We start from the raw sequence: 17,831 nt of genomic DNA on the forward strand, positions 1-17,831 counted from the left end.
AAGGAGAAAAAGTAATATTTTTCTCTTTTTTTGCATCTTTCCAAAGATTGATCTAGTCTTTGCAAGATTGGCAATACAAACCATATCAGATAATTTAGATCTAAGAGACGACTCTCGACTGAGAAGCCTTGATATAAGGTGTATTCGCAGCCTAAATGGTAAGCTTCTAAAAAGAAATCTCAGATATCTGCTTGAAAACCATTAGACAAAGAGATCTTTTTTTGCAGAACTATTAATGGCCTTTTTAAGAGATTGAATTAACTCAGTTAAAAATGATGTAATTTTCTATATATAGGTAATCTAACCATATTTAGGCATTTTAAAAGATACATTTATTTGAAACGGTGTTTGTAGTAATGCGCAGACTTAATGGTCTCAGGACCCCTTTGCACTCTAAAAATTTACTGAGGACCCCAAAGATCTTCCATTTATGTGGGTTATATCTGTCAATATTGACTATATTAGAAGTAAAACCAGAAAATTTTAAGATACTCATTTCAAAATAATAAACCCATTCTGAGTGAATATAAATACTTTTTTGTGTGAGACTGGCTTTTTTTTTCATTTTTGCAAATCTCATTAATATTTGACTTAATAGAAGACAGCTAGATTCTCCTATCTGCTTTTTTAATGAATTTCTTAAAATGTTTTGATTGAAGCATAGGAAGAATCTGGCCTCTTAAAGATATGTAATTGGAAAAAGGTGGAGAATTTTAACCACCTTTTCAGAAAATTGTAGATCTTCTTTGATATGACACCAAAACTTGACCAGTGACAGTATCTGTTTTCTTTTCAAAAACTTTATTGAGGTATAATTACATGTCATAAAATTCTTCCTTTTTAGGTATACAATTCTGTAGTCTTTACTATATTCAGAGTTGTATGCCAGAATCCAAGTTTTAGAACATTTTCATCATCTTCAAAAGATCCCTCTTGCACATTTACAGTCATTCTCCTTTCCAACCCCCAGTCCTGAGCAACCACTATTCTACTTTCTGTCTATAAATTTGCCTTTTCTGGACATTTTATACAAATGGGATCATATAGTATATGGTATTTTGTGTCTGGCTTCTTTGACTTAGCATAGTGTTTGTGAGGTTTATCCATGTTTGTAGCATATATCCGTAGTTTGTTCCTTTTTATTGGTGAGTAAAATTGATTTTTTAAATATTAATTTGAATATTGAATCTAAAACCATATTAGTTAACTTTTTACATTACAATCTATTGGTCTGTCTTATTCTTTGAATGGATGTCTTACCCATACATGATTTTATACTATCATGCCTTGGTTATTTGAAAATTACTGGTTCGCAAAGTTATTTGGATCTTCAAAATATTAACATACATTTCATTATAAAATATCCAAAAAAATCACGTTCATTGAGATCACCACCAGTCTCATCAGAAAAGTCTTTAAATATTGAAAGGCTGTCAGCTCACAGTAGCAGCTTTAGTTGTCCAAAATGCTAATTTTTACTTGATCGCTCAAATTTTATTATTGGTAACAAGTTTTGTCATTTGTTTTCCCTGAAGTGTGGGACTCACTTTGTTCGTTTTTTAGGATTCTTCTAAGTAAAACTGGTGTTCCTTAAAAAGCAGGTAGTTCCGCTTTCCTTAAACTTGTTTAGACATTGCACAGGTTTCTTGGGTTTCTTCTCTGTTTTCTAACTGCATATGTATGGTGGTGAAGGTAATTGTTTACTAGTTTTGTTGCTACAGCTTTGGTACAAGCAGTTGTACCCACCACTGCTTTTGCACCAGTAGTGCAGATGTCAACACAGTAAAGAGGCAAAGCCTATTGTTGTAAAAATAGGTTTGATAAACTTTAGAAAGAAAAATAAGTTAATCTAATAATTCCTAATGGCCCACAGACTGCACTTTGAGAACCACTGGCTTATACATCTTTTGTTTAATCACTGCATTTTTGTTGTACTTTCCGAGTGCAATAGTAAATTACAGTATTTGTGAAATAAGGTTTATGTTAGAACAATAACAGTTTTATAAGTTTGGATATTTGATTCACAGTAAAGACAAATGGTGAAGACAGCTAAAGATACTCAGATCCATCTCTTATTTTAATATTGAATTACATTACCCATGCCCTTTTTGAATCTTTAAAAGTGAAGCGATTTCTTCTGTATGCGCTAAATTTCAAATACATAGAGAAAATAAACTCCCTCATTTTATTATCTTTGATAATTTTAGCATTTGAAATTAGAAGGGTGTCTCAATTCACTGGATTTTTTTGCATAATGAAAAAAATGAATGTTTTTATCTTTTTCAGGATGTAGAGTTACTGATGAAATTTTGCATTTAGTGCCAAATAAAGAAACTTTTAGACTCACTCTAAGAGCAGTCAAATTATGGGCAAAACGTAAGTATCCCACATCTTTTATGCTTGCGTTATAAAATTACAATTTTCAGTTGCTAATGATAGAAACACATAGGGAAACTCCTGAGCCTGTTGATACTGTTGGGGATTGAAGTCTAGTAGATTTTGGAGAATCCTGTTTCTTTTTCAGGTACAGTGGTTATGGTGCTCTGATGTGTGACTACCTCCTCCTTCCTTGATTGAAACTTTTAAAACTCCTGACTTCCTATCTTTGGTTTTAGGCAGGCGGTCAGAATTTCTGAGTTAGAACTGGAAGAATAAAACCCTAATTGTTGTTCTTATTCTCTGTGGGCAGGACCATCTTTTTCATCTTTGTCTCCCCATTACCAGCAGTGTGTAGTTTATAGTAGATATTTGGAAATTTATTAAATGAAGAGCCTACAGTGATAGTTTCAACTTAATGCTTTTTTTTTTTTTTTTTTTTAAGATTTTATTTATTTGAGAGAGAGTGTGCAGTGAGCAAACTGCCCACTGAACAGAGCTTGATGCAGGGCTTGATCCTAGGATCCTGAGATCATGACCTGAGCCGAAGGCAGATGCTTAACTAACTGAGCCACACAGGCACCCCTCAAGTTTTTTTTATTTTTAACCTAATAACACTTTTCTAATAAAGTCTGGAACTGATTTACATATATACATAGGATATGGTTCATAAAAGGCCCAATCCTAAGCTGACATAGTACATTTTCTATTATTTGTAGCTACAGTTAAGTAGTGCTGTACTTTTGGCACCAGGTTTTACATACTCTAAATTTGCACTCTCCAATAAAATTTTTGTGATGATGGAAATATCTCATATCTGTGCTATCCAAAAGTAACCATGTGGCCATTGAGCACTTGAAATGTACACCCGAGGAACTGAATTTTAAAATTAAATTGCAGTTTAAAGAGTATCTCAGAGAAGTAAGCATAGGTCCACACAAAAATCTGTACACAGATGGGGCACCTGGGTGGCTCAGTTAAGTATCTGACTCTTGGTTTTAGCATAGGTCATGATCTCTTGGTCATGGGATCAAGCCCTGCTTTGGGCTCCATGCTTAATGGGAGTCTGCTTCTCTCCCTTTCCCTGTGCTCTGTTCCCACACATTGTTTCTCTCTCTCTCTTAAGTAAATAAATCTTTTCTAAAAAAATTGTACAAACATATTCATAGCATTCTCCTAATAGTCAAGGAGACAACCACGTGTTTATAAACCGAAGAATGGATAAACAAAAGATAGTATATCCATTAATGTGGAATATTACTTGGCAATAAAAAGGACTGAGGTAAATTCCATTTATATGAAATAGCCAGAATAGGCAAATCTATAAAGATAGAAGAATAGGTCTAGGAGGATTGGGAACAAACAGGAGGGAGAGTGACTTTTAAAGGTTTCTCTTTGGGGTGATCAAAGTGTTCCAGAATCGATTATGGTAATGGTTACAACTGTGAATATACTAAAAGCCATTAATTTTTAACATTTTACATGGATGAATCTCATGCTATATGAATGATATCTCCATAAAGCAAGCTGTTACCACAAAAAAAAAAAAAAAAAAGAAATGCTACATGTGATTTGTGGCTACCATATTGTAAGTACACATCTGAAAAGATCTTAAGCAAATAGGATTTGTCCTTGGGCTCAGTCATTTATCTTGTATAGTCAGGATATAGTAATTTGCAAGAAAGGATTATCACAATTTTTCTTTCCTTATAGATTAAGTTAAATTCAATGTCTTGTCAATTCTTAGATGTATATTTTACACATTTAACATATCTGAAATTGACATTTTGTATCTGTTTTGCTTGCTTGCTTAGTGGGACATAAAATAATGCTGCATTATGTAATTGAGGACATAATAGATTTGATGAAATACGGTAATGCTTTTTATAGATTGTTGTAAGAAACAATTGAAGAGAAATGAATAATATCAATGGTGTATTGTACTTTATGGAGAGGTATCCAAATTCTGCAAAATACTGAAGTTAGTCTAGCTTTACACTTGATTTTTAAAGTGCCCATAAATATGATTACTAATGAAATGTTTGCTCTTCCTACTTGGAGACCCTCCAGATCTCTTTCCTCCTTCCTTCCGTTTCTCAACCAAACTATTGAAAAAGGGGCAGTTCCAGTGTTATATCAGTAGAGTCCAGGTGGGCAGTCAGAACTGAGGCAGGGAACTGAGATGTCTGTCTGGGAGGGCAAAGTAGGGGAAGAAGATGCAGTTTATGGGTTACTAATAAAACTGTGGGCCTGGAAATAAGGTCTGCTTATTGATTGTATAATGTTATTTCCATAGGAGAAAGGATAACTAAGCAGTAATCTTAGGAACTAAGTTACCCTATTCCTTATAGTTGAATGTCATGGATAGTAGATCCTAACAATAATTAACAAATATGTTAATTTTCTAGGACGTGGAATTTATTCCAACATGCTAGGATTCCTTGGTGGTGTGTCCTGGGCAATGCTAGTTGCAAGAACTTGCCAATTATATCCAAATGCAGCAGCTTCTACTTTGGTTCATAAGTTCTTTTTAGTTTTTTCCAAGTGGTAAGTATTCAAATGCATACTTTCACTATTTACTGACTTCTGCCTATATGTAAATTTGTTTGGCAGTTTAAGAGATATGGATAGACTTTTTCTGTTGTCTTACATTTTTAAGTTAAAAGTTCAAAGACCTCAAATTTGAGACAATAAGACACCAGATGGTGCTTTCTTCTGTGGTTCGGGAGTTCTGTGAATGTTGCCTTTTGGTTTGAGAATGGTCACAATAGATTTGGCTCTGATTACTAGCTGTGTATAGGTTAATGTCTCATGTAAAATGGAGGTGATAATCATAGCTACTACATGGATTTATTAGGAGTATTTTCAGTAAACTTACCTCTTTGTTATTAAATTATCCATTAAACCCATGAAAATAGAAGGAAGGGAAAAGCTCAGATGGCTTTTTTTGTTTGTTTTTAAAAGATTTATCTATTTATTTTAGAGGGGCAGAGGGAGAGAGAATCTTAAGCAAGCTCCCTGCCCAGCACGGACCATGACATGGGGCTCGATCTTAGAACCCTGAGATCATGACCTGAGCCAAAATCAAAAGTCAGACACTTAACCAAGGCACCCAGGTGCCCCTAGAAAATTCAGAATTTAATTAGCTACAGTTTAATGGGCAAAACAGTTATTTGCCTTTCAGAAAACACATTTAAAATAAGCAACTTTTTCCTTTGTATACTTCCTTTCCTTGCCCTTTTGTTTTTTTCAATACCAAGTATCGATCTACCATGTTTGCCATATGAAAATTGAAACAGAGTCTGATGATATTAATATTTCATATGAAGTGAGGTCCTATGTGAGTTAATTTGCCTTACTCATGTTAGGGAATGGCCAAATCCTGTGCTCCTGAAGCAACCAGAAGAAAGCAATTTGAATTTGCCTGTTTGGGATCCTCGGGTATGTGACTTATTATTTAAATTAAACCTTTTAGGAAAAGGATGAGTCTATATTGCAACCTATTCTAATCTTATTCCTGCTCATCTTCCTTTTGTATAGCTATAGTTCTTTCTTTCTGTCTGCTGTATTTTTTGGTGCAGATGATTTGTATCTCAAATTCTGATCCAAATATTATGTCATTAAAAATCACCCATATAAAGTAGATGAGTGGGTGTATCAACCAAAATGTCATAATCCATTGTTTAAAACTTACAAGTAATTAGTTACTACTAATAAAGTGAAGTATATAAAAGATTTACCTTGCAGTGGTTTAAAGCAGACACATGGTTCTAAGATAGCATAACTCTTACCTTACATTTTATTTTTTTTTAATATTTTTTTTTCAATTTTTATTTATTTATGATAGTCACAGAGAGAGAGAGAGAGAGAGGCAGAGACACAGGCAGAGTGAGAAGCAGGCTCCATGCACCGGGAGCCCGATGTGGGATTCGATCCTGGGTCTCCAGGATCGCGCCCTGGGCCAAAGGCAGGCACCAAACCGCTGCGCCACCCAGAGATCCCTTACCTTACATTTTAATCAGTTTGTAGAGTAAGTGCTCATTCCTCTGAGTTACCCTAGGGGAACTTACCCCTCAATGAGTAAGTGCAGAAAGACCATTGAGAACCATTTGATTAATAATGCTTTTTGCAGCTATGATAACTGTATTTATTGGTTCTAAAAGACCATTTATGGGATACACCATCAGTTTAACAGCTTTTCAGAGGAAAAAGAGAGTTGCCTTTGAATATCAGACATACCTGACTTCAGAAATAAATGTAGTAGGGGAGGAAAATTGTACTTCTTAGAATTGAAGAAATGTAGTATTAAATTTATATTTCATTTCTTCAGACTTTTGGGGAAATGAAGTGAGGACAACTGAAATAGGAGAATAGATCAATTATTCTGCTTCTAATTTCACAGGTAAATCCATCAGATAGGTATCATCTCATGCCCATAATCACCCCTGCCTATCCACAGCAGAATTCTACGTATAATGTGTCCACCTCAACTCGAACAGTAATGGTAGAAGAATTCAAACAAGGTAAACCTGTTGGCCCTTTCCCTTCTCTATAATTCCCACAAGTTTTTGGTTTACAACAGTTTTATTCCAGTGCAGTTATGCCTGTTATTTCTGTTTGAAATTGATTTTTGTGTTCTGAGAAACAAATTTACCTTTTTTTAACTCAGGAGTTTGATAGGGTTAGAAGTTTTTGGGGTAGGGTGATATAAGAGCTGATAACAAAATAGCCAATTTTCAACATCAGTCTCTCTTGTTTTTAATTTAGGTCTCGCAGTCACAGATGAAATCCTTCAAGGAAAATCAGACTGGTCCAAACTACTTGAGCCACCAAATTTTTTTCAAAAGTATAGGTATTTGAAATTTTGCATTTGTGTGTGTGTGTGTGTGTGTAAAGAAGAATGTTAAGTTAATATACGATGGGTGACTGTTATCACTTAAATCTCAAGTGAGGTAGAGAATAGGTTAGCAGAAATCCTAAATGAAAGAATTTGTATATTCTAGTAGTATCTAACCCAATATTAGTGGTTTTTGTTTTTTAATGATTTTTAATTGTAGGGTCTAGAATTAATTTTGTGAAAATCAGAGCGTGTTCTAATTTTCATAAGCTGTGTGCCTACATTAGTTCTTTTGTTCACTGGGAGGAAGAAAGAAAAAGTAATGATGGAAAAGTAGAACCTAACAATGTTTCTGGCTTTTCTTTTTTCCCCTGATTGTTGCTAAAAATTCTTCATAGACATTATATTGTATTGACAGCCAGCGCATCAACAGAAGAAAATCATCTGGAGTGGTAAGACTGATATTCAAGTTCTGTACTTACTTTGAGGTGATAACATTTTTATGATGCTTTACTATTTACAAAACACTTTATCCTCAAAATTGTTAAATTGTTTTGGTGACTGTTGTACATGACCAGTGTTAAGAACTGCTGTCAAAATAATGTTTCAGATTTAGAAGTAACATAAAATAAGGATATATGTATATTCTTTGCCTTTTGCCGCTTCTTGGTCAGATTTAAGCAAAATTGTGAGGCACTTCAAATGATTCTGATAACTGGCCTCTTACTGAGTTTTCCATCCTTGCCATCATGTTTCCCCATCAAAACTAGAATGAAAAGACTTTTTTTTATATTTTAATTTAGGGGATTAGTGGCACGAAAGCTTCTGTCAACAGTTAAGAGAGAGGCATTTTTGGCCAAGGAGCAGTGCATTCTTTGAGTAAATCTAAATGTATTCCCTTTGCCTGTAGTATGTTGACGTCCCTAACTCTTATTAGGTAGAAACAATTAGGCACCAGACATGGTTATGCTTTTCTCAGATCTGACCTCTGGGAAAGAGAAACGCAATACTGTCTTATTTTTGCTTCAAAAGTTTAATGCTTATTTTATTGGTAAAGAGACACTGAAAAGAATCCTGCCACTAAAACAGAATATTTCATTTGTCAGGGCGCTTGGATGGCTTTGTCAGTTAAGCATCTAACTCTTGGTTTTGGCTTAGGTCATGATCTCAGAGTCCTGGGATCAAGCCCCTCGTTGGGCTCCACACTCAGCTGAGAGTCTGCTTATCCCTCTCCCTCTGCTCCTCCCCTATTCACACACATGTGTTCTCGCTCTCAATAAATAAAATCTTTGTAGAAAAAAAAGAATATTTCATTTCTCTAGAATGGGAATCAGAAAACCATGGTCTGGACAATATACAGTTTGCCACATGTTTTTATAAAGATTTATTGAGGGGGGCACCTGGCTGGCTCACTCCAGTGAGCATGCAGCTTTTGGTCTTGTCTTGGGGTTGTGAGTTCAAGCCCCACATTAGGTGTAGAGATTACTAACATAAATAAACTAAAAAAAATGAATTTTTTCTCAATTTCTTGAAATACAGCTATGCTCACTCATTTGTATATTGTCTAGCCTCTTTCCTTCTACATGGCAGAGTTGAATAGTTGCAACAGAAACTGGCCTACAAAGCATAAAATACCGTCTGGCCCTTGATAAGGAAAAGTTTGCCAACCTCTCATTTAGATAACACTGAGCAGTAATGTGGTGTTCTGTATATGTGCTGTTGAAGCACACATAACTATAATGTGTATGTTTTTTCAAGTGTTTGAGTAATGTAAAAGTATTCTTGTAGTTATTCTAATTAATGAAATCACTTTAAGTTAACATAGCTGACAGCTGTCACATTTCTTAGGTAGAAAACAAAGTTGTAGAAACCTCATGAAACTTTGTTTTAGTAGTATCTGATTTTACTGAATTTTTTTAAAATGCAGTATCTAGTAATCAGACCATGATTATTTTATGAATTAGGTGCTAGTTATTAGTGTTTTTTTTCCCCACATTATTTTAACATATCTTAGCCTTAGGGTATAGACATAAGATTTGAAAGTGAAAAAACACTTAGAACCAAATTAACCAGTTTTTGTTCATGCTCAAATCATGACTTTTATGGTCTTAACAGGCAGGGTAGGTAAGATTGAGAATTCACTAAATATAGAGCAGTTCTTTTAAAAGAGTGGAGGGGGAAACACGGAAATTGACAAAGTAACTTGTCATTTACTTAAATGGTCTTTTAAAAAGTCCTAATATATTGGACTAAATTTTTTATTTTTTGTTTTTTTAAAATATTTTATTTATTCATGAGAGACACAGAGACATAGGGAGAGGGAGAAGCAGGCTCCCTGAGGGGAGCCTGATGTGGGACTCGATCTCTCGATCCCAGGATGCTGGGATCACAACCAGAGCCAAAGGCAGATGTTCAACCACTGAGCCACCCAGGTGCCCCTGGACTAATTTTTTAAAGGAACAGGTAAAGCATCATAGCTAAAACGCTTTTTGGGTTACCTAGATGTAGTTTCCAAATTTAATATGGAAAAATTGTGTTCGCTGCTCTATTTTCAGGGTTGGATTAGTAGAATCTAAAATCCGTGTACTTGTTGGGAACTTGGAACGAAATGAATTTATTACTCTTGCCCATGTAAATCCCCAATCGTTCCCAGGAAATAAGGAACATCATAAAGAGTAAGTTAATTATTGTTTAATACTGTATTTCTTAAATAATGTTATTTGACAATATGCATTGTTTAAGATCAGTTATGAGATTGTCATTTAACAAGCATTGATGGGGGAGGATGATACACTATTTGAGCATAGTGTTCATGCATTAAAACTAGTACATGCTATGTTGGTAGCCCACAGGTCGCAGCAGAAACTCTTTCTCAAGATTTGGAGCATCTTTATATATTTAGTACATCGTTTTCAAAGCCATTTAATCCTCTATAACAACACAGGGATAGCTGATCAGTTCTCTTGTCAGTTTTAAGAATTTAGCCAAACCACTGCAATTTGTATTTATACTTCAATAGAGACCAAGTTTGAATTATCAAAGAACATCTGTAAACTTAAAAAAAAAATTAATGGAAATTTAAAATTTTTATTTTATAGCAACAATTACGTATCAATGTGGTTCCTTGGAATAATTTTTCGGAGAGTAGAAAATGCAGAAAGTGTTAACATAGACTTGACCTATGATATACAATCATTTACTGATACAGGTAAGACTGTCATCATGGAGCTGTGGTTCCCAACCTTGGCTCTAACGTGGTATTATTTGCCATGGATCTGGCTGGCTGGCTGGCTGGCTATATTTTTCAGTTGCTTAAATGAATATATTACATCCATATTATGAAAACCTATCCTATTATTTAAAAAAATTAAAGGCGTGGTGAAACCATCTCTAAGACATTAAGTGGGGGAGAAATAGCAGTACAGTATGTATAGTGTGCCACCATTTCTGAAAAGAAGTAAAAAATATATATGCATGTTTGCTTATGAATACATAGAGTATCTCTGGAAGGATATATAGTCTTAAGAAGGTGGCAGGACTGGTTGCTTTTTAGGTCAAGGAGCAGGTGTGTCTAGGGGATGGGGCAAGGAGACTTCACTCAGTGCCCTTGAACTGTTTGAGTTTTGTACCAAGTGATGGTATCATCTATTTTAAAACAAAAAGGAGACTAAAACCATACAGGTGATTTTTATTTTCATTGTGCACAAAAAGGAGCACAATCATAAAGATGACTTTTACTTTTTTTCATGTACTAACAGTACAGCTTGCAGATTATATTTCTGAATCAGCAAAAGAATGTCTTTCACATCTAGCTCCTTAATGACACCTCTCTAGAATATCTTAATGTATCTGTTATAAGTTTGGAGTTATCTTAATCTGGAGTGGTGTACATTCATACTATTAATATTTTTGGCTGGGCTTATCTGAGTTTTCTAAATTCTTCTAAACTAGTTTTCACATTTATGAAAATGCAGATTCCTGTACATCACGTCAGCACTACTGAATCCCACACTCTGGGAGTAGAGCCAGAGAATCTGCAAGTTGAACAAGCACTCCTGGTGATGCTTTTATAAGCAATCTGGAATGAAAACATAAATTTTTCCATTCTAATTTGGGCTCATTTTTCCAAAATCAGGAGGATGGAAAGCTCTTTATTACAGATTTGTAGAATCTTCTTCTTCAGATAGAGATACTGAGACCCCAGGAGAATAGATAATTTATCACATTTCACAGTAGTTACCGTGCAAGTCTTCAGTAAGCTTACAGTCTAATTTGGTATTCACAGTTGAACCATTAATAATGGTTATTTAAATAAATAATGTAAATTATTTACATAAAATAATGTGTGTGTTAATAAGACTTTCTTACAAGGTGTGAATAGGACTCTAGGGCTGTATGTATTTTAATCTCAGCATGTCATTTGGGGCTGTTGAGCCTTATTTAACCACCTGTATAATAAGGATGTACTTCTGGATAGATAGTTCCTGACAGTCTGACATTCTAGGATTAGTGTAGTAAAAGAAGCTTCATGGAGGAGAAGAGCTCGAATGCATCTTGGATATTTAGTATAAGGATTAGTTTAGACTTGGGCAAGTAATTATGAGAAGAGATTACCTTTTGGGAAAATAACAGAAAACAGGATTTGGAAAAAACTTTTTTCATGCATTTATTTTGTTAATGAGATTTAAGTATTGGAAAAATCTTAGAAGTTGGACATAAGAAAAACTAGTTGGTACTTTTTCTTTTCAAGATTTTAGTAGAGAGAGTATGCACACAGGGGTGGGGGGGTGGGGGTTGCTGAGCTTCCATGAGCAAGCACTGTAGCAGCAGGAAGGGCAGAGAAGAGAGAGAATATAAAAGCAGACTCCCAAGCCTGACAGGGGCTGGATTTCATTACTCTGAGATCATGACCTGAGCCAAAACCGAGAGTTGGACACTTAACTGACTGAGCCACCCAAGTACCCCTAATTGGAACTTAAATAAGATTATGACAAGATGAAAATGTTTGAGAAATAGTTGTTCAGTAAGCAGGATGGGTATGTGTGTTTGTGAGATTATGGGGAGATAGCAAATGTATGCATTTTAGAGAAAACAGACCTCTCTGTTCAGGAAGAAATTGACCATTTAACATATTAACATTGTTACAGTGTACAGACAGGCAAATAATATAAACATGCTAAAGGAAGGAATGAAAATTGAAGCAACTCATGTTAAAAAAAAACAGCTTCATCACTACCTTCCAGCAGAGATTCTTCAAAAGAAGAAAAAGGTAAGTTCCTCTCAGACACATGATCCTGGGACCGGTTTTGCATTCTTAATAGCTCCCAAACCTATTGAGCAAAAAGGAAAGAAAGGTACGATTCAGTCTAGAACTAAAATCTCCCTTTCATTAATCACAAAAGATACTTCATTTTATGTACTTCAGAATTGAAATCAGTAATTATTTTCATTTGCCTTTTGAAATCCTAACTGCTTTCCCCTCTTTCAGCAAAGTCTTTCTGATGTTAGTCGAAGTTCAAGTGGACCTCAATCCAAAAGATCATCTCTAGATAGCAATTGTTTGGATAGCTCCAGGGACACTGATAACGGAACACCTTTTAATTCCCCAGTGTCGATAAACAAACCTTCCAAGCCTGATCTTCCTCCTTCAGGAGAAACAGAAAGGTCTGTATTTCAGAATTTTCCTTTGTCTTCAGTTTGGGGATGATGTAAACTTTTCTATGCCTCAGCTAAATATCTTAATTGTTACAATATCTTATTTTACCAGTAGCTAGTCATTTTCTGGCTAGAAATACTTGACAATTTGTTGTGATCCTGTGGGATGGGGTTATGAAGATGTAGGCCTGAATCAGTACACAGAAGTGCACAGGTTTTCTCTTTTCTCACTTTTTACTCAGTCACCTGCCTTTCTTCCCATTTTCTCTTCCTCCAAAATGTTAAAGTAGGAGTGCTTGAAAGAAATAATCCTGAATGTTAAGACTGTTTTAAATAAGTAACACAAATTACTCAATGATAACTCAATACTTTCAATAGGAATAATGCTGAGCCTACTGCTGTCGTTGTGGAAAAGCCACTGAGTGTCCCACCAGCACAAGGACTATCTATCCCAGTCATCGGTGCAAGTAGGTATCTGTACTTTTGTTAAGAATGATTTTACTGTGTCTACATTCAATTACTAGAATTTTCCTTTCTTTTTCAGAAGTTGATTCTGCAGTAAAAGCTGTATCACCCCCAGCTGTGTGCACTATTCCTACTGTAGTAGGACGAAATGTCATTCCAAGAATTCCAACACCCCACAACCCTACCCAGGGACAACCACATCTTAATGGAATGGCAACTAAGAATGTTACACACAAGAGATCCCATTCCCCATCCATAGATGGGTCTTCTAAGAGGTTGAAAGACATAGAAAAGGTAAAGGTACAACCTTAGTGGTAATTCAGTAGTTTTTTGTTTTTTGTTTTAAGTTAAACTAGCACTAAAATTCAGAAGTCTCCATAGCTTAGTGCTCCCTTTAGGATTTGACTGTTTAAAAAGAATGTTTGCCCAAACTGTGAAGACATACTGGTTGCTCATCCTAAATTCAAATTTGTAATAGATCTGAAAACCTGAATGATTGGTCGAAGTTTCTCCTTGACTTTACATAGAAGTCATTATTAGTAACTAATCCCATTTATTGTGTTATAGTGTTGTTGTCCTCTGCCTCCAGTAGGTGGTGGTAAAACTACTGTTACCATCTGAATTGATTTAACCAAAAAGATCACTCCAATTGTAGAAGTTAAGGGTGTTAGCTGAATTTAGTCTACTTTAAATTCTTTTCCCTCACCAACATGTTTGCAGTAGTTTTGATGATAGCCTTATCACTAGTTTCTCAGTTTATATAAATTGTATGGTTTTTGTAATCACAGCAGTTCATCTTAATGTTTATGTTCTAGTTTATTCGACTTGAATCAACATTTAAGGACTCACGTGCTCCTGAAGACAGGAAAAGAAAAGCAGTGGTAAATATATTAATGGTGTGCCTCAACATATTTCTCTCAAAGAGCCATGTATCAGGAAAAGTACTGTATTCGAAAGTGGACCAGACTAGATAGGTCTGGGAAGTTTGGGTTATATTTTATTTTGTGTAGAAATAAGCATATATAGGAAAGAAAGTTTTCATTTGTATACAATTCTGTTTTTAGGATGCCATTGGAGAATGTATGCCTATTCCAACTATTGATACATCACGCAAAAAGGTAACAAAGTCTTAATTCATAGGTAATCTACAGGTACAGAAAGCTTAAGAGTCTTGCATTGGGTGAAACAAAAGGATAATGAGATTTTGTTCCTGTCCTCAAAGACCAACAGTGTTTATTTGGGGATTGGGGTAGAAATAGCAAACAGTGTCTGGTCACAGATGTATGTACCTCAGAAGGGAGGAAAAGAGGAAATAATTTAAGACTTCACTGTTTATCCAGTTTAGGTTCAACCTTTGTTTATTTTTAAAGAAGTTTAGTGCTCATACTATAATTTCTTAGCAAGACTCATTAGTATATTTTTGTTGTGCACCACTGCTGTTAAGCTCAGTATGTATTAATATTTTGGAAGAATCAAATGTATCAATATACATAGTATAAGTACCTTTAAAACATGAGCTAAAGATCCCCCTAAATCTCAATTTAAGAATTTATTTCTCAAAGAATTACTGCTAAACTAATAATATGATATTAAGCATGGTAAGTTAATAAACAGGTGCTCAAAAATCAGCCTGTGTGTACCAGAGACAGCCCTTCTCTGAGAGTTTACAGTTTAGTTTAAGCTAAATACAGCTTATTTTTAAAAATAAGCAAAATGGCTTATTTTCACCCCGTTACCCTGCCAAATTCCTCACAATGTATTGGCCATTTTTCTAGTAGTTGTAGAATTCGTAAAATGTCTTTTAACATAAAGAATGTGTTACAAAAAATACGGGTGTATAATTATATTTGATAATGGAAGAAAAAGTTTGATATGGATATTAAGTATGAAAGTGTGAAATGACATGCCTGAGTGTGGCTCTAAAATATTTCAAGTATAAAGGGCAAGGATGTAAACCAAACAGATGTGGCAAAATTTTATTAATGTCCGAATCTTGGTTGTGGCATTGAAGCCTTCGTTGTTCTTTTATGTATGTCTGAAATCTTTCATGTTTTTTGAATGGCTGTGGGTAGGATATAGATTTAGCTAAGGTAACAAGGGAGGGGAATTAACTCTTGCATACTGTTGCCATCACACCGTTATCTATTTCAGAGGTGTCTTTCTCAATTTTGCCTCTCAAAATTGCCTTCATTATGTAATTCCTTTAGTATCCTCAGAAACCCTCATCTAGATGCCCCTGAATTTCACCATCACTAACTAGATAACCGGTCTTCCTCTATAACACACTCATTTTTCACCTAGCACCCCAAGAGTTTTCCTGCTTAGTGACTCCGCTCTTCCTACTTCTCTTTATCATTGACTTTCTGCGTTTCTCAATCTAGAAGTGGCGAGTAATTTAGCAGTCCTTTTTCTTATACATACTCCTCCCACTTGCACCCCTTCCTGTACCTCTGCCTTTCACCTCCGACTGAATAAAAAAATTCCCCAAAACAAAGAACTGACAGTGAACATTGGAAGAAAATATCCAACATATATGTGAGTGTTTAAGAACTTAAGGGACTTGGAGGAAAAAGTTTTGTGATTTACTAGTTGGGACTTGATAATATATATTTGCTTTTCCTTGTTTCTCTTCCTTTCTAATAGAGACTACCCAGTAAAGAGCTACCAGATTCATCATCTCCGGTTCCAGCAAATAACATCCGAGTCATCAAAAATTCCATTCGACTGACCCTTAATCGGTAAAAGCAGTGCCTCCTTACTTAAGTGAATATGCAATCATTTAGTGGCATAGATGCAGCCACTCTTTTTATAATAGAAGTGGCTGTCATACATAAAATAAGGTGAAAGTTTCAGTCATCGGACTAACGACCTTGAAGTGGTTTTTGAACTCTCACACTTTGACCTGCAGATGCCGTAGCATTCTCTCATTGATTGCTACATACACTTCTGTGAGGATCACCTGCTATCAAATTGTCATCTACAATATTATGGCTTTGCGTTGGAGGTTTTACTGCCTTAACTTTCGATGCTTGTTTCTCTGTTGTGGGAACCAGTTCTTGGCTCTTTGGACACGGATAAAACAAGTCCTGAACTTTTTTTTTTTTTTTTTTAAGTCTTATGTTATAATCATTGTATAGAACTGAAAAAGTTGAAAAAACAAAAAAAAATTGTCTTGTAATTTTCCAAACGTTAACACATTTACTTTAGCATTGAAGCCACTTTGTGAAACCTGAGAAAAATGAATGTGAGGTATCTTTTCTGCTTTCCTCATTTGTGTAGATGTACTTATTGTCTATTCTGTTGATTTAAATTATTTTTTTCCCAGAATGGCACATGGAATATTTAAATTTTTATTTTTTTGTGCCTTTCTGTCCAAATGTTGCATAGTTACCAGGGAGGATTAGTCCAGTGATTACATAAGAGTTGGGCACCATTAATTCTCTATATTTTGCCTCCCATGGAGGCCTTCGAAATGCATCTTTATTAAGAATCAAAATATAACCAAAATACTGAAAGTCAGTATATGAATGGTGAAATTGTTACATATCCTAGCTCATGCCATTCTTGTTAGTTGACTGGTATTTTTTACTAAGGAGCAACTCATTCCAGCACCAACAGTAAGATACCTTGAAGTATGGCAAACTTGTATTTTTGAGGTATAAAATTAACTTGGCATGGTAATTCTTGACCATTACTTACCCCACAACTTCAAACCGCTTCTTCATGGACTAGGCATGCAGAAATAAGCAGTGGATTTTACCGAAATCTAAAGGCATTTTGAATGATATTGTTACCAACCATTAATTGGCTCAGGACCTTTGTAATTTTTATTTATCTATATGAGTTGTCTTTTTTTACACTGCTTTTTTCAATGCATTTCTTAATATTTTTTAAGTTTCATGAACGCATGCTCAGTTTATTAAAATCCATAACCATGTAATTCTTGTAATATGTTGATTCAGTGTTTTGTAAATGAAGTCGTATGTATTTTCAGAGTATTTTTGTATGTACTGTAAGATACCATCTTTTCAAAGAGAAAACTTTAAAACCTTTACTGTCTCTCTTTAGTCTAATTTTTTAAATATGGATTATGCTTGAATTATTCTTAAAATGAAAATGTATAGATTGCACAACCAGGAATGCTAGTATTTATTACCTTGTTCAGCTTTCACTTGGCAATTTAGTAGGTTCTGGTAGGAAAAACACATACATTTGAATAATGCAGGGAAAATACTTGGTTGTATATTTTATAGGACTTGTGGGACCCATTTAACCCATGGAGTAATAATAGTCCGTATTCTCTCTTGCAAGCCCCTTACCACTGAGTTGAAATGCTTGGAATTCTGATTGTCAGCGGTATCCTTTGCCCACACCTGTTCCTTGATCTCTAGGTTGCTGAAATGGAAATGCTAGCATTTAACTCTTACGAAGGAAAACTGAGAAGTAGAGCAAGGAAAAAAGTAATGGTTTTTTCCATTATTCACTTTTTACATAGCAA

General features: G+C 34.9%; 1 protein-coding gene across 1 annotated transcript in view; it reads left to right on the forward strand.

Moving 5' to 3' along the window:
• The window catches only part of PAPOLG (poly(A) polymerase gamma), a 29,265-nt gene extending 11,880 nt beyond the window's left edge, over positions 1-17,385 (forward strand). The window contains exons 7-23 of the mRNA XM_072768471.1: positions 47-158; positions 2,287-2,376; positions 4,785-4,923; positions 5,745-5,817; positions 6,779-6,899; positions 7,144-7,228; positions 7,612-7,665; positions 9,769-9,888; positions 10,312-10,421; positions 12,361-12,482; positions 12,702-12,877; positions 13,247-13,335; positions 13,413-13,627; positions 14,149-14,214; positions 14,398-14,451; positions 15,977-16,071; positions 16,242-17,385. Coding sequence (XP_072624572.1) covers positions 47-158; positions 2,287-2,376; positions 4,785-4,923; positions 5,745-5,817; positions 6,779-6,899; positions 7,144-7,228; positions 7,612-7,665; positions 9,769-9,888; positions 10,312-10,421; positions 12,361-12,482; positions 12,702-12,877; positions 13,247-13,335; positions 13,413-13,627; positions 14,149-14,214; positions 14,398-14,451; positions 15,977-16,071; positions 16,242-16,470 — 1,950 coding nt within the window. The 3' untranslated portion in view covers positions 16,471-17,385. The remainder of the gene's footprint in view (positions 1-46; positions 159-2,286; positions 2,377-4,784; positions 4,924-5,744; positions 5,818-6,778; positions 6,900-7,143; positions 7,229-7,611; positions 7,666-9,768; positions 9,889-10,311; positions 10,422-12,360; positions 12,483-12,701; positions 12,878-13,246; positions 13,336-13,412; positions 13,628-14,148; positions 14,215-14,397; positions 14,452-15,976; positions 16,072-16,241) is intronic.
• The last annotated feature ends 446 nt before the right edge of the window (positions 17,386-17,831 follow it).

The sequence above is a fragment of the Canis lupus genome, chromosome 11 (assembly GCF_048164855.1).
Source record: "Canis lupus baileyi chromosome 11, mCanLup2.hap1, whole genome shotgun sequence".
Classification (NCBI taxonomy): Eukaryota; Metazoa; Chordata; class Mammalia; order Carnivora; family Canidae; genus Canis; species Canis lupus.